This window comes from Elgaria multicarinata, chromosome 14, assembly GCF_023053635.1.
Source record: "Elgaria multicarinata webbii isolate HBS135686 ecotype San Diego chromosome 14, rElgMul1.1.pri, whole genome shotgun sequence".
Lineage (NCBI taxonomy): Eukaryota > Metazoa > Chordata > Lepidosauria > Squamata > Anguidae > Elgaria > Elgaria multicarinata.
Window position 1 is genome coordinate 32915016 of NC_086184.1, and position 15657 is coordinate 32930672.

The following is a 15657-nucleotide window of genomic DNA, read 5'->3' on the forward strand; positions in this document are numbered from 1 at the left end:
GGGAAACAAAACATGGGCTGATGAATAAAGGATGATGAGATTGTCAGGGTGCCCGTGAAATTACCACAGGAAAGAACCACACACAGTGCATGCGAAGAGCTCCACTGGAAAGCAACAGAAATGTAGAATTAGTGTGTGTGTGGGGATTTCACTAGACCAGCCAGCAGTTTAAAGGAAAGTTCTCTTTAAGTTAAAGCTGAATGTTTGTCTGTGGGTTTGTACGTCCTTCAAAGGCTGCCTCCCTAAGCAAATGGATGAGACCAACTGAGGGCCAGAACAGATGAGAGGCGTAAGATCTGGGTTCAGATCTGCCCCACGTTTACATTTTTACCTATCGGCCAGTGGAGCAGTTTGGCTGGGGGCTGGAGAGCAAGGGCAAGCTAGTAGCTCCCCTGGAAGAGGAGAGGGTGAAGATGGCGGCATGCCTCCGCACCAAGGACGGGGACTGCGTGGCACTCCAGGTGTTGTTGGACTGCAACTCCCATCATCCCTCGCCACTGGCTGCTAGGACTGGTGGGAGTTGCAGCCCAGCAACCTCTGCAGGGCCGCTTCCTTGCTCTACACTCTGGTATATCTGGGGTAGATGGAACGTTTTTAGATTGGGGGCAAGATACCCCTCCTGGGCTGTTGGACCCACTCAGCCAATACCAGACTCTTCCCACAGAGGGCGATCTGTAGGCGAAGCCCCGCCTTGTGGCTCCTCAAAAGGTGAAGGAGGCAACCTCAGCCCCCCCCCCCCCAGCCCCGAGGAGAAGCAGAAGACATGTGTGGGGCAAACGGAGACTCACCACTGAGAGGGATGGAGGGAGCTGTGGGCAGACCTGACATGCCAGCTCAGAAGGTGTGTGATGATGGAGAGGCTGCTGAGACACATCGAACTCACTGACTGACTGACTGACTGTCTGAGATCTGCCCCTGCTGGTCTATGTAGGAACGGATCACACAGCCAGAAGAAACCTTGAATAGATTGCTAAAGGGAAGTGGATGGTTTAGGGGCACCAGTGGGGCTTTCTTCACTCCTTCCTGTCGAAGGTCAGGGCACGGTGGACAAAGCTGAGTAGTGGAAGTGAACAGCTGCCGACACAGATGGTGTCATTGGAAAAGGGTTTGGTTTTTGAACCATCGCCTGTTCTATTAATTGCCCCATTCTGTGGTCCCTCGAGGCTCACAGAGGAAGCCAGTAGCAGGATCGAGGCAGGAAGAAGGCCCTGCTAGATGGACCTCTGTCTTAGGCCCGCTCTAGACCAAGCAGGATATAACACTTTGAAAACGGTCTGTGGCGCGTGTGTCCTGGTCGCCAACAGTTGTCACTACCGTTATAAACCGTTTCAAAGCAATCGTGGAGATCCTGCCCTACTGGGACCATAGGAGGATGTTCTCAACACGGAGCTAAATCCAACTGAACCTTTGTGTAGGCTGACAAGACTTATAGCATGAGCAACTCTGCCCCTGCTGGAGGAGCTGACTGGACTGTGAGAAATCCCTCACCTGGGTTGTGTAGCCTGAGATGCCTGGGAGATGGCGCTTCTGCCCTACCCGTGTGGAAGTAGCCTGTGCCTCATCCAAATCCTCTGCTGCACGCTGAAAGGCTCGAGGCCTGGGGGCCAGGACACTATGAAGGGCTCCCAGCAGGCGTTAGGGTGCATTTCATGGCAACTAGGAAGAAATGGTTTGGCAGGTGCATTGTCAGCCTGATCAAAAAGGCTTTAAATGAAATACTTCCATCAAGGCAAAAGATGAGATGAACTCCATCCCGGGAGGCTAAAGGAGCTTGAAGATGTTCTTTCAGAGTCCTTCTTTGTGTTCTTGGAGAATAATTAGAGAAGCAGGTTAGGTGCCAGAAGACTGGAGGCAGGCAAATGGGTGCCCTGTCTCCAAGAAGAAGAGAAAGGCAGAACCAGGAAAAGGAAGACCAGTCAGCCTGATGGAAACACCCGGGGAAATTCTACATCTGGTTATTAAGTGGCCAGTCTGTGGCGTCTCGAATACAGCATGTGTTTGTCAATAATAAGTCACGCCAAGCCAACTTGCTCTCCTTTTTAAAATAGACTTGACTAGCCTGATAGATTATGGGAATGCTGTGGACATAATGCATCTTGATTTCAGCAAAGCATTTGACAAAGTCTCCCTTGTTGACAAGATGGCAAAATGTGGGCAGGATGATGATACCCTGTCTGAGGCCCTGTATTGTTCAACATTTTAATAGATCACTTGGATGAAGTAGAGGGGATGTGCATCAAATTTGCAGAGCATGCAAAGGTGGGTGGGGTAGCTAACACTGTAGAAGATGGAGTCAAGATTCAAAATGATCTGGGCAGGCTGGAATGAAATGAAATTCAACGGCGACAAATATGGAGTCTGGCATTAAGTACAAAGAATGAAAGGCACAAGTACAGGATGGGGAAGACCTGTCTTAGCAGCAGGACATGTGAAAAGGGTCTAGGTGTCTTTGTGGATCACAAGGTGAACATGAGCCAGCAGGGTGATGTGGCTGCTAAAAAAGCAAATATGCTGTTGACTCTTGTGGGGGGATAGAGCCTCGTGTGGCGCAGAGTGGTAAGCTGCAGTTTCTGCAGCCGAAACTCTCCCCATGGCCTGAGTTCGATTCAGCGGAAGCTGGTTCTCAGGCAGCTGGCTCGGGTCGACTCAGCCTTCCATCCTTCCGAGGTCAGTAAAATGAGTACCCAGCTAGCTGGGGGAAAGGTGACCGCGACTGGGGAAGGCAATGGCAAACCACCCCGCTACAAAGTCTGCCAAGAGAACGTCCACGAAAGCAGGTGTCCCTCTAGGAGTCAGCAATGACTCAAGTGCATGCACGAGAGGTTCCTTTCCTTTCCTTGTGGGGGTAAACATACGATGAGAAAAGGAGATGAACCTTTCACTGCCTCCTCTCCCGGTGACCCTTCCCCCATAAAACTCTTCACAGCCCACCCACACCACAGCTGTTTAAAAGCAAAAGTGCATCAATAACATCCACGGGATCTGATCACCTCTTTTCTGCACCACGTCTGTTTTTGCCCTAAGAGGCCCCACAAGCCTTGGGGACTGACAGAAATCTCAAGGGACCAGAGGAAGGCGGTTTCTTGTCCTGAAATGGGGACTCAGCCACATAAAAGTCCTTTTCAGACAGAGGAGCGTTTCCCTCCCCGGGGTCCGTTTGGTCTTGATCAATCATTCCACCCTGATGCAGAGGGGAAGCGTTGGCCTTTCAAACTAGGCAGCAGGGCTGTCCACAGCCCAGAAAGGTTCAGGCTTGGCCTGTCCTCGGGCCTTTGGCACAGCTGTGCTGCTGTTGCGGCTGCTTGTGGAGGTGAGAGGCAGGCAAGCAGGTGATCATGTGATTGCCTGTCAGGGACGCAAAGCCGCTGCTGTTCCAGGGAGGTCACCTTGATACGCTGCAGAACAGGGAGGGGAAGGACGGCCTGCAGGCTGGTCTGCCACAACCTGCCAGCGAGGAAGGAGGCAGGGGAAGAGCAGCAGAGGCCAGACGGGGCCGTGGCCATGGCCGTGGGACAGAGCGTGGAGCTGGCCCATGGAGATCGCTTCCTCACGAGCCACTTGCTCCGGAATGGCTGCTCCGTCTTCCTTCACATTGTGCAGAGAACCCAGGAAACATCACTGGCAAGCCACTGCAGTCTGGTTTTCTCAATGCTGCCCTTTCTTTGTGGCTTTCAGATTGACGTGGGGTGTTTTCAGGGAAGTGCAAATGCAGTTGCCATGCCAGCATTGCCTAGTTTGCTCAGGCAAAAGGCTTGCTTGGGGCTTTTCAGGGCTCCTGAACATTTAAGTCCGGGGTGGGCAGCTTTTTAGGTTCTGAGCGATGCACGTGGCGCTGGCTAGGAGGCTGTATGCATGTGTGTGTGTGTGTGTGCGCGCGCGCACACACACACACACACACACACACACACGTGCGTCCCTATGCACACGCAGTGGGGATGGGATTGCTGGGGCAAGCTAAAGCCTCTCCCCCCGACATGACCCTGCTTGGGACCCTGCTTCCTCACCGCCGTTAGCAGTAGGAAAGCAGCACTCCTGGCTGATTCAGGGTTACTCATGAAGCCGAGGCCCCCCCACCCCCTCTCAGGGATCCCAGCCGTTTGGGGCACCGAGGGAGGGAACACCGAGGCTCTTGCCTGCCACAGTGACTGACTGGGGCTGCTGTTTCCCCACCACCGTTAGCAGCAGGAAGGCAGAGATCCAGGCTGCATCACGGATGCTGCGGGAGAGGGCAGGCCACATCTCCTGACGCTGGGAAGCCTGGCTGGGGTGGGGGGAGGCAACAGAGGCTCTTGGCATTCCCAGGACCTGGGTCTCAGGAGCATTGTGGAAAGAGCATGGGTGTGTGGGGGGGGGGTGGACTCCCTGCCCTTCCCCCTCTCGCCCACCTGTGGCCAATTTTAAAGCACGCTCTGGTTGCAAAGGGAGCAGCACGGGGCGCTCAGGGGCGCACTCTTTGCCCCCCCGCCAGCATTGCAGGTTCTTGCCCTGCCTCCCTTTGGCCTGAATCCTCGCCCTGTTTGATCTTTTGCAGACAAGCTTTGTTTCAACACGTTCTTCAACTTTGAGGATATGCAGGAGATCACCAAGCACTTTGTGGTGTGCCATGTGGACGCTCCGGGGCAGCAGGCCGGGGCCTCGCAGTTCCCTCAGGGGTAGGTCGGCCGACACGTCTGGGTGGGCACCAGGTGGGGGGAGTCTGCAGGAGAGGCCTGGCCGGGGCTCTGCACCACCGAGGGCACAACTGCATCTGTGTGTGTGTGGCCAGTGGGTGGGGGGAGGCGTGGGGGAGGCAGCCTGAGGGGGTCGTCCTTGCTGAGCCATTTCTAGCCTGGGTACCAGCCCTGTCCTTGCCGTGCCCACATGGTCAATCGATTGGCTTGTCCGAGCCCTGCGTCTTCCGCTGCAGCTAGCCACCTTGGTGTGGCCTAAGCCAGGGGTCTGGGCTTGGAGGCCAAGCTCTGTCCTCTGGAGGAAACTGCAGGGATGCAGAGAGCCTCTGCCAGCTCCGGGCAGAGCAGCTGCCCTTGGTGGCCCCAGCAGCGGAGCTCCACGTGGTGCACGGTGTCCCTGGGAGCCCACGGATGCGAGCACGCTGCCGGCAGCGCGGGGAAGAGCAGCATGTGGCTTCCATAGGGCCAGGTGCAGTGCAAAGCCAGGGACTTGGGCAGCATCAGGGACCCCTCCCGGCACCAGCGTCACCCCTCTATCCAGGCCCCTGCCAGCACAGAGAAGGGAGGCAAAGCCTCCTCATGGCTCCGTGGGAGAGCAGTGTAGACCCCCGCCCGAGGAAGGTCCTGCAGCCCTGGCCGAAAAGGAAGCTGCTGGGCTTCCTCTGGTTACTCTTGCCTTGTTCATCGTGGAGTGGCCACAACTCTCATGGGCAGCTTGCGCATTGTGAGGCCTCCTCGTGTGGTGGCCTTCTCATCACATCATGACAAGGCCTGTCACAGAGCGGATCATCGCCATGTGGCTGGGCTTTTAATCATGTCAGATGGCCCCAAATCACAGACAAAACATCGTCTGGACTTCCCCAAGGGCGGCTACTGAGCCTGGGCAGAGAATAGAGCAATTGCCAGATACCCGCATGCGAAGTTGCTCAGAAGGGAACATTTGTGGCTTCCCCAGAGAAAGAGGGAGTGGAGGACTGCCCTGGCGCCAGGGCTCTCCCGCAGAGCTCCTTGATCCAAGGAGGACCAGGGGTAAACCTCGCTGTTCTTGCTCTCCTGCTCTGTCTCCGCAGGTACCAGTACCCTTCCATGGACCAGTTGGCTGCCATGCTGCCCAGTGTGGTCCAGCACTTTGGGTGAGCCTTGGATGTCTTCCTGTTTTGGGGAGGGGAGAGGGGGACATGGAATGACATGAAGCTTCGCCCCTCGTGTCTTACTGTGAGCCCTCCTCTAAGACACTCAGAGTGGAAGTCCACAGAGCACATAACGGTGGTGGTGGTGGTCTTAAATGTAGCAGGTGGCAGAAACCTCCACCCGCTAAGACAGCCTTCTTCAATTTAGTGCTCTCTAGATGTGGGGGACTGTAATGACTGCTGCAGCATAGCTGGCCGGGGCTGATGGGAGTTGTAGTCCCACACATCTGGAAGGTGTCAGGTTGGGGAAGGCGTCTCTAAGTGCAATTCAGATGGCACTTAGGTGAGTGTGGCATCTCCTTCCTTGGAAGTAGTTGGAGGCCTGTGGGGGGAAGTGGGTGTTTCCCCAAAGTGCAGAGCTGGCTGCTGAATAAGACAGTGTCGCTGAAATGGGCCAGCAGTTCAGCCATCCATGGAGGTCCCTGTTGGCGTGGCAGGGTAATGTAGTGGTTAGAATGTTGTATCAGGACTAGGGAGATCTGGGTTCAGATCTCCACTCAGCCATGAATCTCCCTGGGTGACCTTGGGCCAGCCACATTCTCTCTCAGGCTAACCTGCCTCACCTGATTGTTGTAAAGGTAAAATGGAGGAGGGGGGTGTACCTGAGCTCCTTGGAGAAAGGTGGGATACAAATGTAATAACCAAACAGTTAGAACTATTCTGATGAAGGCATGGCTGAGGAGTGCTTTAGGACCGGTTAATGAGTCGGATCACTTGCCTGAAGACCCTTGAGAAGAGTCTTGCGTTCGTATTGTACACATTCTGTGATGAAGGAATTCAGCAGACTTCAAGTTGACCCACAAGCCGAGCAAGTGAGGGTTGGAGATGGGGCAACAAAATGGGAGGGGGACAAAAGGGGGCGTTTGCAACGGAGCCGCTGATGGGTTTTCTTTTCTTAGGTTCAAGTACGTGATTGGAATTGGAGTGGGAGCAGGTGCCTACGTCCTCGCTAAATTTGCTGTAAGTGACCCCCAGCCTTGTGAAACCTGGTGTGTGTGTGTGTGTGTGTGTGTGTGTGTGAACTAGATCCTAACCAAGTTATTAATCTGCTTTTATTAATTGCACAGCATGCCTTAGGAAGGAAATGAACAGCAGCCCACAGCACTGTTTGGGGCATTTTCCAGGGCAGGAACCTTGCAGGCCAATCTGATGCATGTTTACTTGGTAGTAAACCCCACTATGTCCATAGGAAATGTAATTGTGCATAGGCTTGTAGCTCTAGGGCCACGCTTGCTCCCTAAATTTACTGTGGATGGATCATGGCTTCCTTGTTCTAACTGCACAGTCAGCAGTAAAGTGAAGTAAGTTGGAAAAAGTCAGCCAGGGGGTGCAAACCAGGGGCAGGAAACTGATATCTGCTGTCCTTGCACACGCTCCTTCTTCCCTAAACATCTATTTGCATATTTATGCTATGTACAATAATGTGTATCTTGCATTAATTCAGGACAAAATAACACCCTTTATCGCCTAGATTTGTAGTCACTACCACTAATGTCAATTAAGATTAGTTTTAAAATTTGTAAGCCTGCATTGTATGAGTAGTCAAAAGCACCTTCCTCCCCTCTCACCCCACAACTAGAAACCAATATAAACTTCTCCTGTTAACCTTCAAAGCTTTTCACGGTCTAGCTCCTTCCTATCTCTCCTCTCTCATCTCACACTATTGCCCCGCTCGTGCTCTTCGCTCCTCTGATGCCATGTTTCTCGCCTGCCCAAGGGCCTCTACTTCCCTTGCTCGGCTCCGTCCATTTTCTTCTGCTGCCCCTTACGCCTGGAACGCTCTTCCAGAACATTTGAGAACTACAAGTTCAATCGCAGCTTTTAAAGCTCAACTAAAAACTTTTCTTTTTCCTAAAGCTTTTAAAACTTGATGTTGTGCAGACTTTATACTGTTAGTTTTACCCTACCCTGTGCCTGCTTACCCTACCCTGTGCCTGTTTGCATTCTCTTCCCCTCCTTATTGTTTTACTATGATTTTATTAGATTGTAAGCCTATGCGGCAGAGTCTTGCTATTTACTGTTTTACTCTGTACAGCACCATGTACATTGATGGTGCTATATAAATAAATAAATAATAATAATAATAATAATAATAATAATAATAATAATGAGCAACCATTGTATTGTGTGCCTTCAGATAGCAAACATCTCGCTTTCAAATTATAAATTTCAGAATTTCAAAACTTTTCATGCTAGGAAAGTAGTTAGATCCTGTATCAGAGGAGGCCAAGTGTATTTGCAGGACAGCCTGTCCACAGCGGCTGATGCAAAGAGACTGTCTGCAAGGCATGAATGCCCTCCCCCGCCCCCGCCGTCCCACGTAACCCCACAATGTGAGCGTTAAGTATCCCCCTTTCCCGGCTTGCAATTCCATGAAGACATGGATGCCATCGTTGACATTAGTTTTCTGCCTGTGCCATTGAGCACATTGACTGCACAGCTGAGCGCAGCTTCAGCCCCTGGAACAAGAGCTGCAGTGCCAGGAATCCTCTGGGCCTCCTGCCAGTCTCCTGGGCTGTCTATGCCAGCTAAACAGGCTCTCCCTCAATGGTGCACTAGCTGTGCCGGGGTTGCCACGCTCATCTCACGGCTGCCTGCTTGGCTGACCACACACTTCCTGAGCCTGGGCAACCCTCGTGCAGGGTGTGAATCAACCAACTCTTGGTATAAAAAGATCCAGGGATTCTCAAGGGGAGAAAGAGGGAAAGGCTTGGGGAAAATAACAGAAGACATGGCGGGGGGGGGGGGCGCAGGAAAAACAGGGAAGAGAAATAGAAAGAAAGAAAAAACAGAAAAATTCAGCGGGGAGAATGTTTCTCCCCATCTCCCAAAAATCCTTGGAAAAAACAAGAAGATTTCCCACCCCCATTTTCTTCCTGCAAGCCTTCATACCTCTAGGAAGGAGAGAGTGGGTGTTTGCACCGGATCCTGCAGGGCTTTGTCTCCTTGATAGTGCAAAGCCCGCCCTCTGCCTCAGCTCCCTTCCAATTTCCCAGGTTGGTTCAGGAATCCAACAGGAGGGGGGACCTGGAATAGGCCAGCTAGAATTCCCCCTCCAGAATTAGTTTTCCTCTTCCAGGGACTGGGCCCTGATCCAAGGGAGGGTAGAAATGGATTGCCAGCTGAGCATTAAAAGGTGAGCATGCAGTGGGATTCCTCCAGCCTATTGCAGAGAAAACAACGGCTAAAGTGTGCCAAGAACACAGGGCATCGTTCACCAATCTAATGCCTCCAGATGTGCTGGACTGCAACTCTCATCATTCCCAGCTAACATTGGCCATTGGAGTGATGGAGGTTGCAGACCCACTCAGGTTGGGGGAGGCTGAAGCAGGGTCTCATTCTACCTGCTTAAGTGCTTTCAGAAGTTGTGCCAGACTTAAAATGCTGTTGCAATAAGAAGAGGTGGGCCTGGATAGTAAATCCAGCAAAGTCACAGGAGTCGATTCCTGCAGATGCACGGCTGGGATGAACTCTGAGTGGCAGCTCAGGGCCTTGCACAGAAGAAGCTCACCCAGCCAGCCAGCCCGCCCGCCCGCCCGCCCACCCAATTCCCTTTGGAGGGGTGGTGCTTGGAGCGTCCCCAAACTGTGGCTGCTTTGGGGGCAGGTTGCTTTCTTTTGGCAGTGTTGGAGGTGATCCATTCAGGGTTTCTGTACTATTAGATCCCCAGAGTGAAGCATTTGCCTTTGGAGGAGCACTTGGAGGCTTACTCATTGCTTCTCTGCCCCAGCTGATACACCTGGGAGCCAGAATAATCATCTCTACTGGACTCTCTTTCTTGCTACAGCTCATCTTCCCAGATCTGGTTGAAGGTCTTGTTTTGATCAACGTTGACCCAAATGGCAAAGGATGGATCGACTGGGCAGCCACCAAGGTGAGCACCACGGCTACTGCGGCATGTCCAGGCTGGTCAGGCTCCCGGTGGTGCTCAGCCGGCCATGTTGCCACCAGGGGCAGAGGGAGAGCTGAGGCCAATGACGTGCTCCCTTGAGCGCAGAGCAGCTCTGCTTCACAGCAGCAAACCAGGCAAAATGGGGTCTGAGGTCAGGTTTGGTGTTCAATAACTGGCATCTAGAATTTCTGCCCAAAATATCCCAGGGTAGAAAAAAATTACATAAAAATTATACTTTGCTTTTGTTTGCACCATTTGGGGTGGGGGGGGTTGTTTTTTAGGGACTGGGAAGGAAAACTGGAACGCACTGAGGTCAATGAGTGTGGAGGAGCAGGAGTGTAGAGCCTGGGAAGTGACCTACCAGTGGCCTGACCATGTCCCTGTCCCATCTCTAGACTCCCTTCTGGACTTTAAAGTTCTGACGTCAGCTGCCCACACGTTCCCCAGGACTCCCAGAGGGCATCCCTAATCCTTTAGTCTCTGGATAGTCTCTCCTCTGCCCTCAGTAGGCAGGGCCGTCTCCTTGCCACCTTCTCTAGGGGAGGGATGCCCCCATTCTCCAGACCTGTCCTGATTACTGACCACACAACCAGGTGAGCCCTGCACAGCGCATCTTTTCTCCTTTCCTTTTCATTGCTGGCTCTGCTCTTCTCCGCTCCCCTCTCTTTCCTTCTCCGCATGGACTAGGGAGGGCTGGGGGCTCGTCTGCTAGCTGTGAAGGATGGAGCATTACTTTCACAGCGATTGGCGCTCCTCCCTTTCACCGTTGCGCCTCAGTGGGGTGCATTTCTGCACCCTTTTTCTTTGGCTGCAAGGCTGTGCACTGACGCCCAAGCCGCTGCGGCATGAGCCAGCCAGGAATCAGCGGGCCCTGCCGCCTCCTCTCCTTGCAGGGCAGGCAGACAGGAGCCAAAGGATGCGTCTCTCCCCCTCCCCACTGGCTGGGACAAGGATGGAGGCCAGGCGTCCTGCCGGTGCGGGAGAAATGGCTGCCCACACTTGTGACTGTTGGGACCTTATGGCACTAGAGGAGGGTCTCATGGCAGTGGGGGGGGTGAGCAATGATGCTTGCCCTCGCTCCCTCACGTGGCCAGGTTTGAGCAGGGACAGAGCCCATCCCGAGGTCCTAAAGTGGGTGCAAGCCCTAGTCCTCAAGGAGGAAAGAGGGGGCCGTGAGGACTGGGCTGGGCCCAAGGGGGAAGACAAGGAAGGAGGCCCCAGTTCAGTCTGCTTTCCAGCCCCTCTGGCAGGTCATGAGGGTTCTCGGGCGAAGTGGCCACGCAGCAAGGAGGCCATACAAGAAGCAGCCCTCAGCCAGCCAGCACGATGTCGAATGAAAAGGAAATGAAAAGGAAAGAAGCCACGCTGTTCCTTGCAACTCCCGAGGGCCATGAGGGGGCAGGGCTTCTGCAGTTTGCCTATCAGTGACAATGGCCGGCACTTGGGCCTTGCCGTCAGTTTCTCAGGGTTTTGCTGTGGCGTTGGCCCATCACCTCAGGAACAAATTGTGGATTACTCTGAAGTCCAAAAATCCCACAAACCACTGCATGTTCCAAACAGCCACCCAGCACCTGTTGGATCTCTAAGACTGGATCTACTCAAACAGGAAAGATTGGGGATCTATTCCAATTTTTCGTCAGAACCATTTTGGATTAAAATAGTGGAACAGAATAATCCGGAAATGACACTTTAAGATGGAAACCACGAAGTCAATAGTAGCCAGTCTGACTGAAGATGACTTTCTTGGATCAATAGATTCTCTTTAAAGGCTGTTTATATGCTGTTTAAATGTGCTAATCAGAAGTTCCTTTGGTTTGCAAACACTACCAGTACAAGGCAATGTCCTTTGGGCTGAAGTCTGCACTTCAGGTATTTAGAAAAATTCTGGCATAATTAGTGACTTACCTGAGACAGGTGGGAATTTATCTGTATCCCTACTCGTCTGATCTGTGACCAAAGAGAAGGGAATCAAGGATGTTCAGACTGCTTTGGACTGCCTTCAGGCGCCTGGCTTCATTGTGGATGTACAGAAGAGCTCCTTAGAACCAAGATGGCATCTGGAACAACTGGGGTGATCTTGGACACCAGTGTGAACAGGATGTTTCTCACAGTGGAAAGGAAGAGCAAACTCTTTCAGATGGTGGCAAAGCGACTGCCTCTGATCTCTCTGGCTCAGCTCTTGGGTTTAATAGTGTCCTGCCAGGAGATGGTCAACTGGTCCTGTTTCCACACTCGACCCCCTGCAATGCTTACTTTGCTCCTTCCAGGCTCATAGAGCACATCAAGACCAGCAGCCATGCAGCCGCCACTACTATGCTGGCTCCCCCCCTCCTGCCCCCCAGCTGTCATGTGGAATGTCACTGGTGAATCCCAACAGAGTCATTTTCGCCATAGATATCAGCCTGTTCAGTTGGGGGGGGGGGGCTTTTGCCATGTGACTCAGGGGACCTGGTCAGTGACAGAGGTGAAGAAGAGTGGAACTGGAACTCTTCCAGTTCTTCCGGAATGGAGGGCTGTCAAGCGGCTCACCTGGAATTCCAAGACGACGTACAAGGACCTCCCATGTTCTCGGGAAGACAGACAATGTAGCTGCAAAAGCATATGCAGATAGACAGGGCGGCATGGGATCAGAGTGTGTAATAGTGACTTAGATGGGAAAGAACCTGGCTTCAACCAGAGCTGAGGATCTGGTTGGGAAATCCAACTTTCTGTATGACTGGCTCAGCTGTAAAGTGTTGGAAGAGGCAAAGCGGATTCTTCACCTGGAGATGTTTCAGCAGAAACTCATCAATTTGGCTTGCTGGAAATAGATCTGTTTGGCACAGTGCAGAATGCAAGACTTCCTTGGTTCATGACGAGAAATGTTGAAAAGCTGTAGGAAACAATGCTCTTGAGACCCCATGGCCTTCGTGGCTCCTTTATGCCCCTGCCCTTGCTTCCAAGGGTGCTCTGCAGAATCAGAGAGTTGGGCATGAAGGTGATTCTGGAGGTGCTGTGCTGGCCACAGAGACTGGCTAGGAAATTGATAACAGATGACAAAGAAAAGGCTGAAGTGCTCAATTCCTACTTTGCCTCAGTCTTCTCCCAAAAGCAGGTCTATGACCCCTCTGGAGAAAATGAAGCAGAAGTTGAGGGGGCAGGATTGCAGTTTGAGATTGATAAACAAATGGTCAAAGAACACCTAATTTCCTTGAATGAGTTCAAATCTCCAGGGCCCAATGAACTGCATCCTAGAGTAATGAAGGAGCTAGCGGAAGAACTCTCAGAACCTTTGTCTATTATCTTTGCAAAATCATGGAAGACGAGTGAGGTGCCAGATGACTGGAGGAGGGCTAACGTTGTCCCTATCTTCAAAAAGGGCAAAAAGGAGGAACCTGGGAACTACAGACCAGTCAGTCTGACTTCCATCCCTGGGAAAATTCTGGAGCAGATTATAAAGAAGTCAATCTGTAATCACCTTGAAATCAGTGCGGTGATCACTAGAAGCCAACATGGATTTGTCAGGAACAAGTCCTGTCAGACAAATTTGATCTCATTTTTTGATCGGGTAACCTCCCTTGTTGACCGTGGGAATGCTGTGGACGTCATATATCTTGACTTCAGCAAAGCTTGGAACAACTATTAGGTGGATTCACAGTTGGCTACAGAATCGGACTCAAAGAGTACTTATCAATGGAACCTTTTCAAACTAGGGAGAGGCAACGAGTGGGGTACCGCAGGGCTCAGTCCTGGGCCTAGTGCTCTTTAATATTTTTATTAATGATTTGGGCGAGGAGGTGCAGGGAACGCTGATCAAATTTGCAGATGACACCAAATTGGGTGGGATAGCTAATACCCTGGAAGACAGAAACAAACTTCAAAGTCATCTTGATAGGCTGGAGTGCTGGGCTGAAAACAACAGAATGAAATTTAATAGGGATAAATGCCAAGTTCTACATTTAGGAAATAGAAACCAAATGCACAGTTACAAGATGGGGGACACTTGGCTCAGCAATACTACAAACGAGAAGGATCTTGGAATTGTAGATCGCAAGCTGAATATGAGCCAACGGTGCGATATGGCTGCAAGAAAGGCAAATGCTATTTTGGGCTGCATTAATAGAAGTATAGCTTCCAAATCACGTGAGGTACTGGTTCCTCTCTATTCGGCCCTGGTTAGGCCTCATCTAGAGTATTGTGTCCAGTTCTGGGCTCCACAATTCAAGAAGGACGCAGATAAGCTGGAGCGTGTTCATGATCAGGGGTCTGGAAACAAAGCCGTATGAAGAGAGACTGAAAGAACTGGGCGTGTTTAGCCTGGAGAAGAGAAGATTGAGGGGAGACATGATAGCACTCTTCAAATACTTAAAAGGTTGTCACACAGAGGAGGGCCAGGATCTCTTCTCGATCATCCCAGAGTGCAGGACATGGAATCATGGGCTCAAGTTAAAGGAAGCCAGATTCCAGCTGGACATCAGGAAAAACTCCTGACTGTTAGAGCAGTATGACAATGGAATCAGTTACCTAGGGAGGTGGTAGGCTGTCCCACACTAGAGGCCTTCAAGAGGCAGCTGGACAAGCATCTGTCAGAGATGCTTTAGGGTGGATTCCTGCATTGAGCAGGGGGTTGGACTCGATGGCCTTGTAGGTCCCTTCCAACTCTGTTATTCTATGATTCCTGTGTCTGTTGATAATGCTTGGTTATCAAATTAATGTGTTTGAATGCATTATTTTTAACTGGTATGTTGTCAGGAGTTATAGTGTTAACCTATATTATATGGCAAGAATTTCCTTTTTCCTGGCTCTGTCAAAGCGTCCAAGTCTAGTTTTAAGATCTGTCATCCCCACTGCCATCAGAGCTATATTTGGTGGGGATGTGAGAGGGCCTTCTCGGTGGCTGCTCCCAGGCTCTGGAGCTCCCTACCAAGAGAGGGTAGACTGGGCCACTCTCTGTTGTTGTTTCTTCTGCTGGCAGGCTGGCCTTTAGCATGTAAGTGGGTCTGCTCTGAAGAGGCTTTGAAATAGTTGGTGCTCACTTCTTCTTTTGTGTTCGTCATGTATTTGATTTTATGCTGTGTTTTAATTAAGATTTTGTTAATCTGGGTTTTGTTAGCTGCCTTGAGCACCATTTTTCGGGATACAAAATAAACAAATAAGTAAATAAATGCAAACCATGGATCTTTTTAAAGGGCTCCTTGGTTTTGCAGTAGTTTTCTTGGCTAGCAGGCCAGGGACTGCTACAGCCGCTCATTCCAAATGGAGCAAGCTGCCCTCTGCTGGATTGCCCTGGAATCATCAGGGGTGGGGTGGGCTGGGTTCAGGAGCATCTTGCAGGCTATACAGCCCGTGAGGAGGAGGAGGAAGGTCCACCCTTGGGCACACAGCGCCTCCCAGGCATAGAGCCAAGAGGAGAAAAGCCAGTCGGTCGTTTATTTGTAGGCCGAAGGCCATTAATAAGACCTATATGACATTGCAAAACATATTGCAGGTATGCAACTAAGCAATTAAAAAGAGAGCTTAGTAAATCTCATCTAAAACACACGTAGACCTTTGCAGATAGTCAGCTATGATGGCAGGGGGCATTAGCACACATTTTAAAGCCGCCATGGCCAAGAGCGCAAATGGCTGAGTCACTTGACTGGGCTGGGCCAGACAGCAGGTGCAGGGAGAAGTGGGGTCCCCACACAGCCCCCTCGGGTCTTACCTCACATTGAAACTGCCATTCGTGGAGATGGAGTAAAGAGGGCTTGTATGCAAACATTTGTTTTATTTATTTATTAAATTTCTAATAAATGTACTATATTTCTAGCCAAAGCTCTCTGGGTGGTTTACAAAAGATTAAAATGCAATATAAAACATACTACAAAACAATTTACATACAAAAACAATTTAAAACAATCAGCAGTAAAATCCCAGGCCTGGGAGT

General features: G+C 51.3%; 2 protein-coding genes across 6 annotated transcripts in view; one reads left to right on the plus strand and one right to left on the minus strand.

Moving 5' to 3' along the window:
- The window catches only part of CSNK2A2 (casein kinase 2 alpha 2), a 162132-nt gene that overhangs the window by 122532 nt on the left and 23943 nt on the right, over positions 1 to 15657 (minus strand). The gene's annotated exons all lie outside the window — the stretch shown is intronic.
- Positions 1 to 15657, plus strand: part of NDRG4 (NDRG family member 4) — a 70425-nt gene that overhangs the window by 35697 nt on the left and 19071 nt on the right. For all 5 annotated transcript variants that reach the window (XM_063140883.1, XM_063140881.1, XM_063140882.1 and 2 more), the window contains 4 exons: positions 4532 to 4652; positions 5741 to 5803; positions 6760 to 6818; positions 9646 to 9734. In XM_063140883.1, the coding sequence (XP_062996953.1) occupies positions 4532 to 4652; positions 5741 to 5803; positions 6760 to 6818; positions 9646 to 9734 (332 nt within the window). The remainder of the gene's footprint in view (positions 1 to 4531; positions 4653 to 5740; positions 5804 to 6759; positions 6819 to 9645; positions 9735 to 15657) is intronic.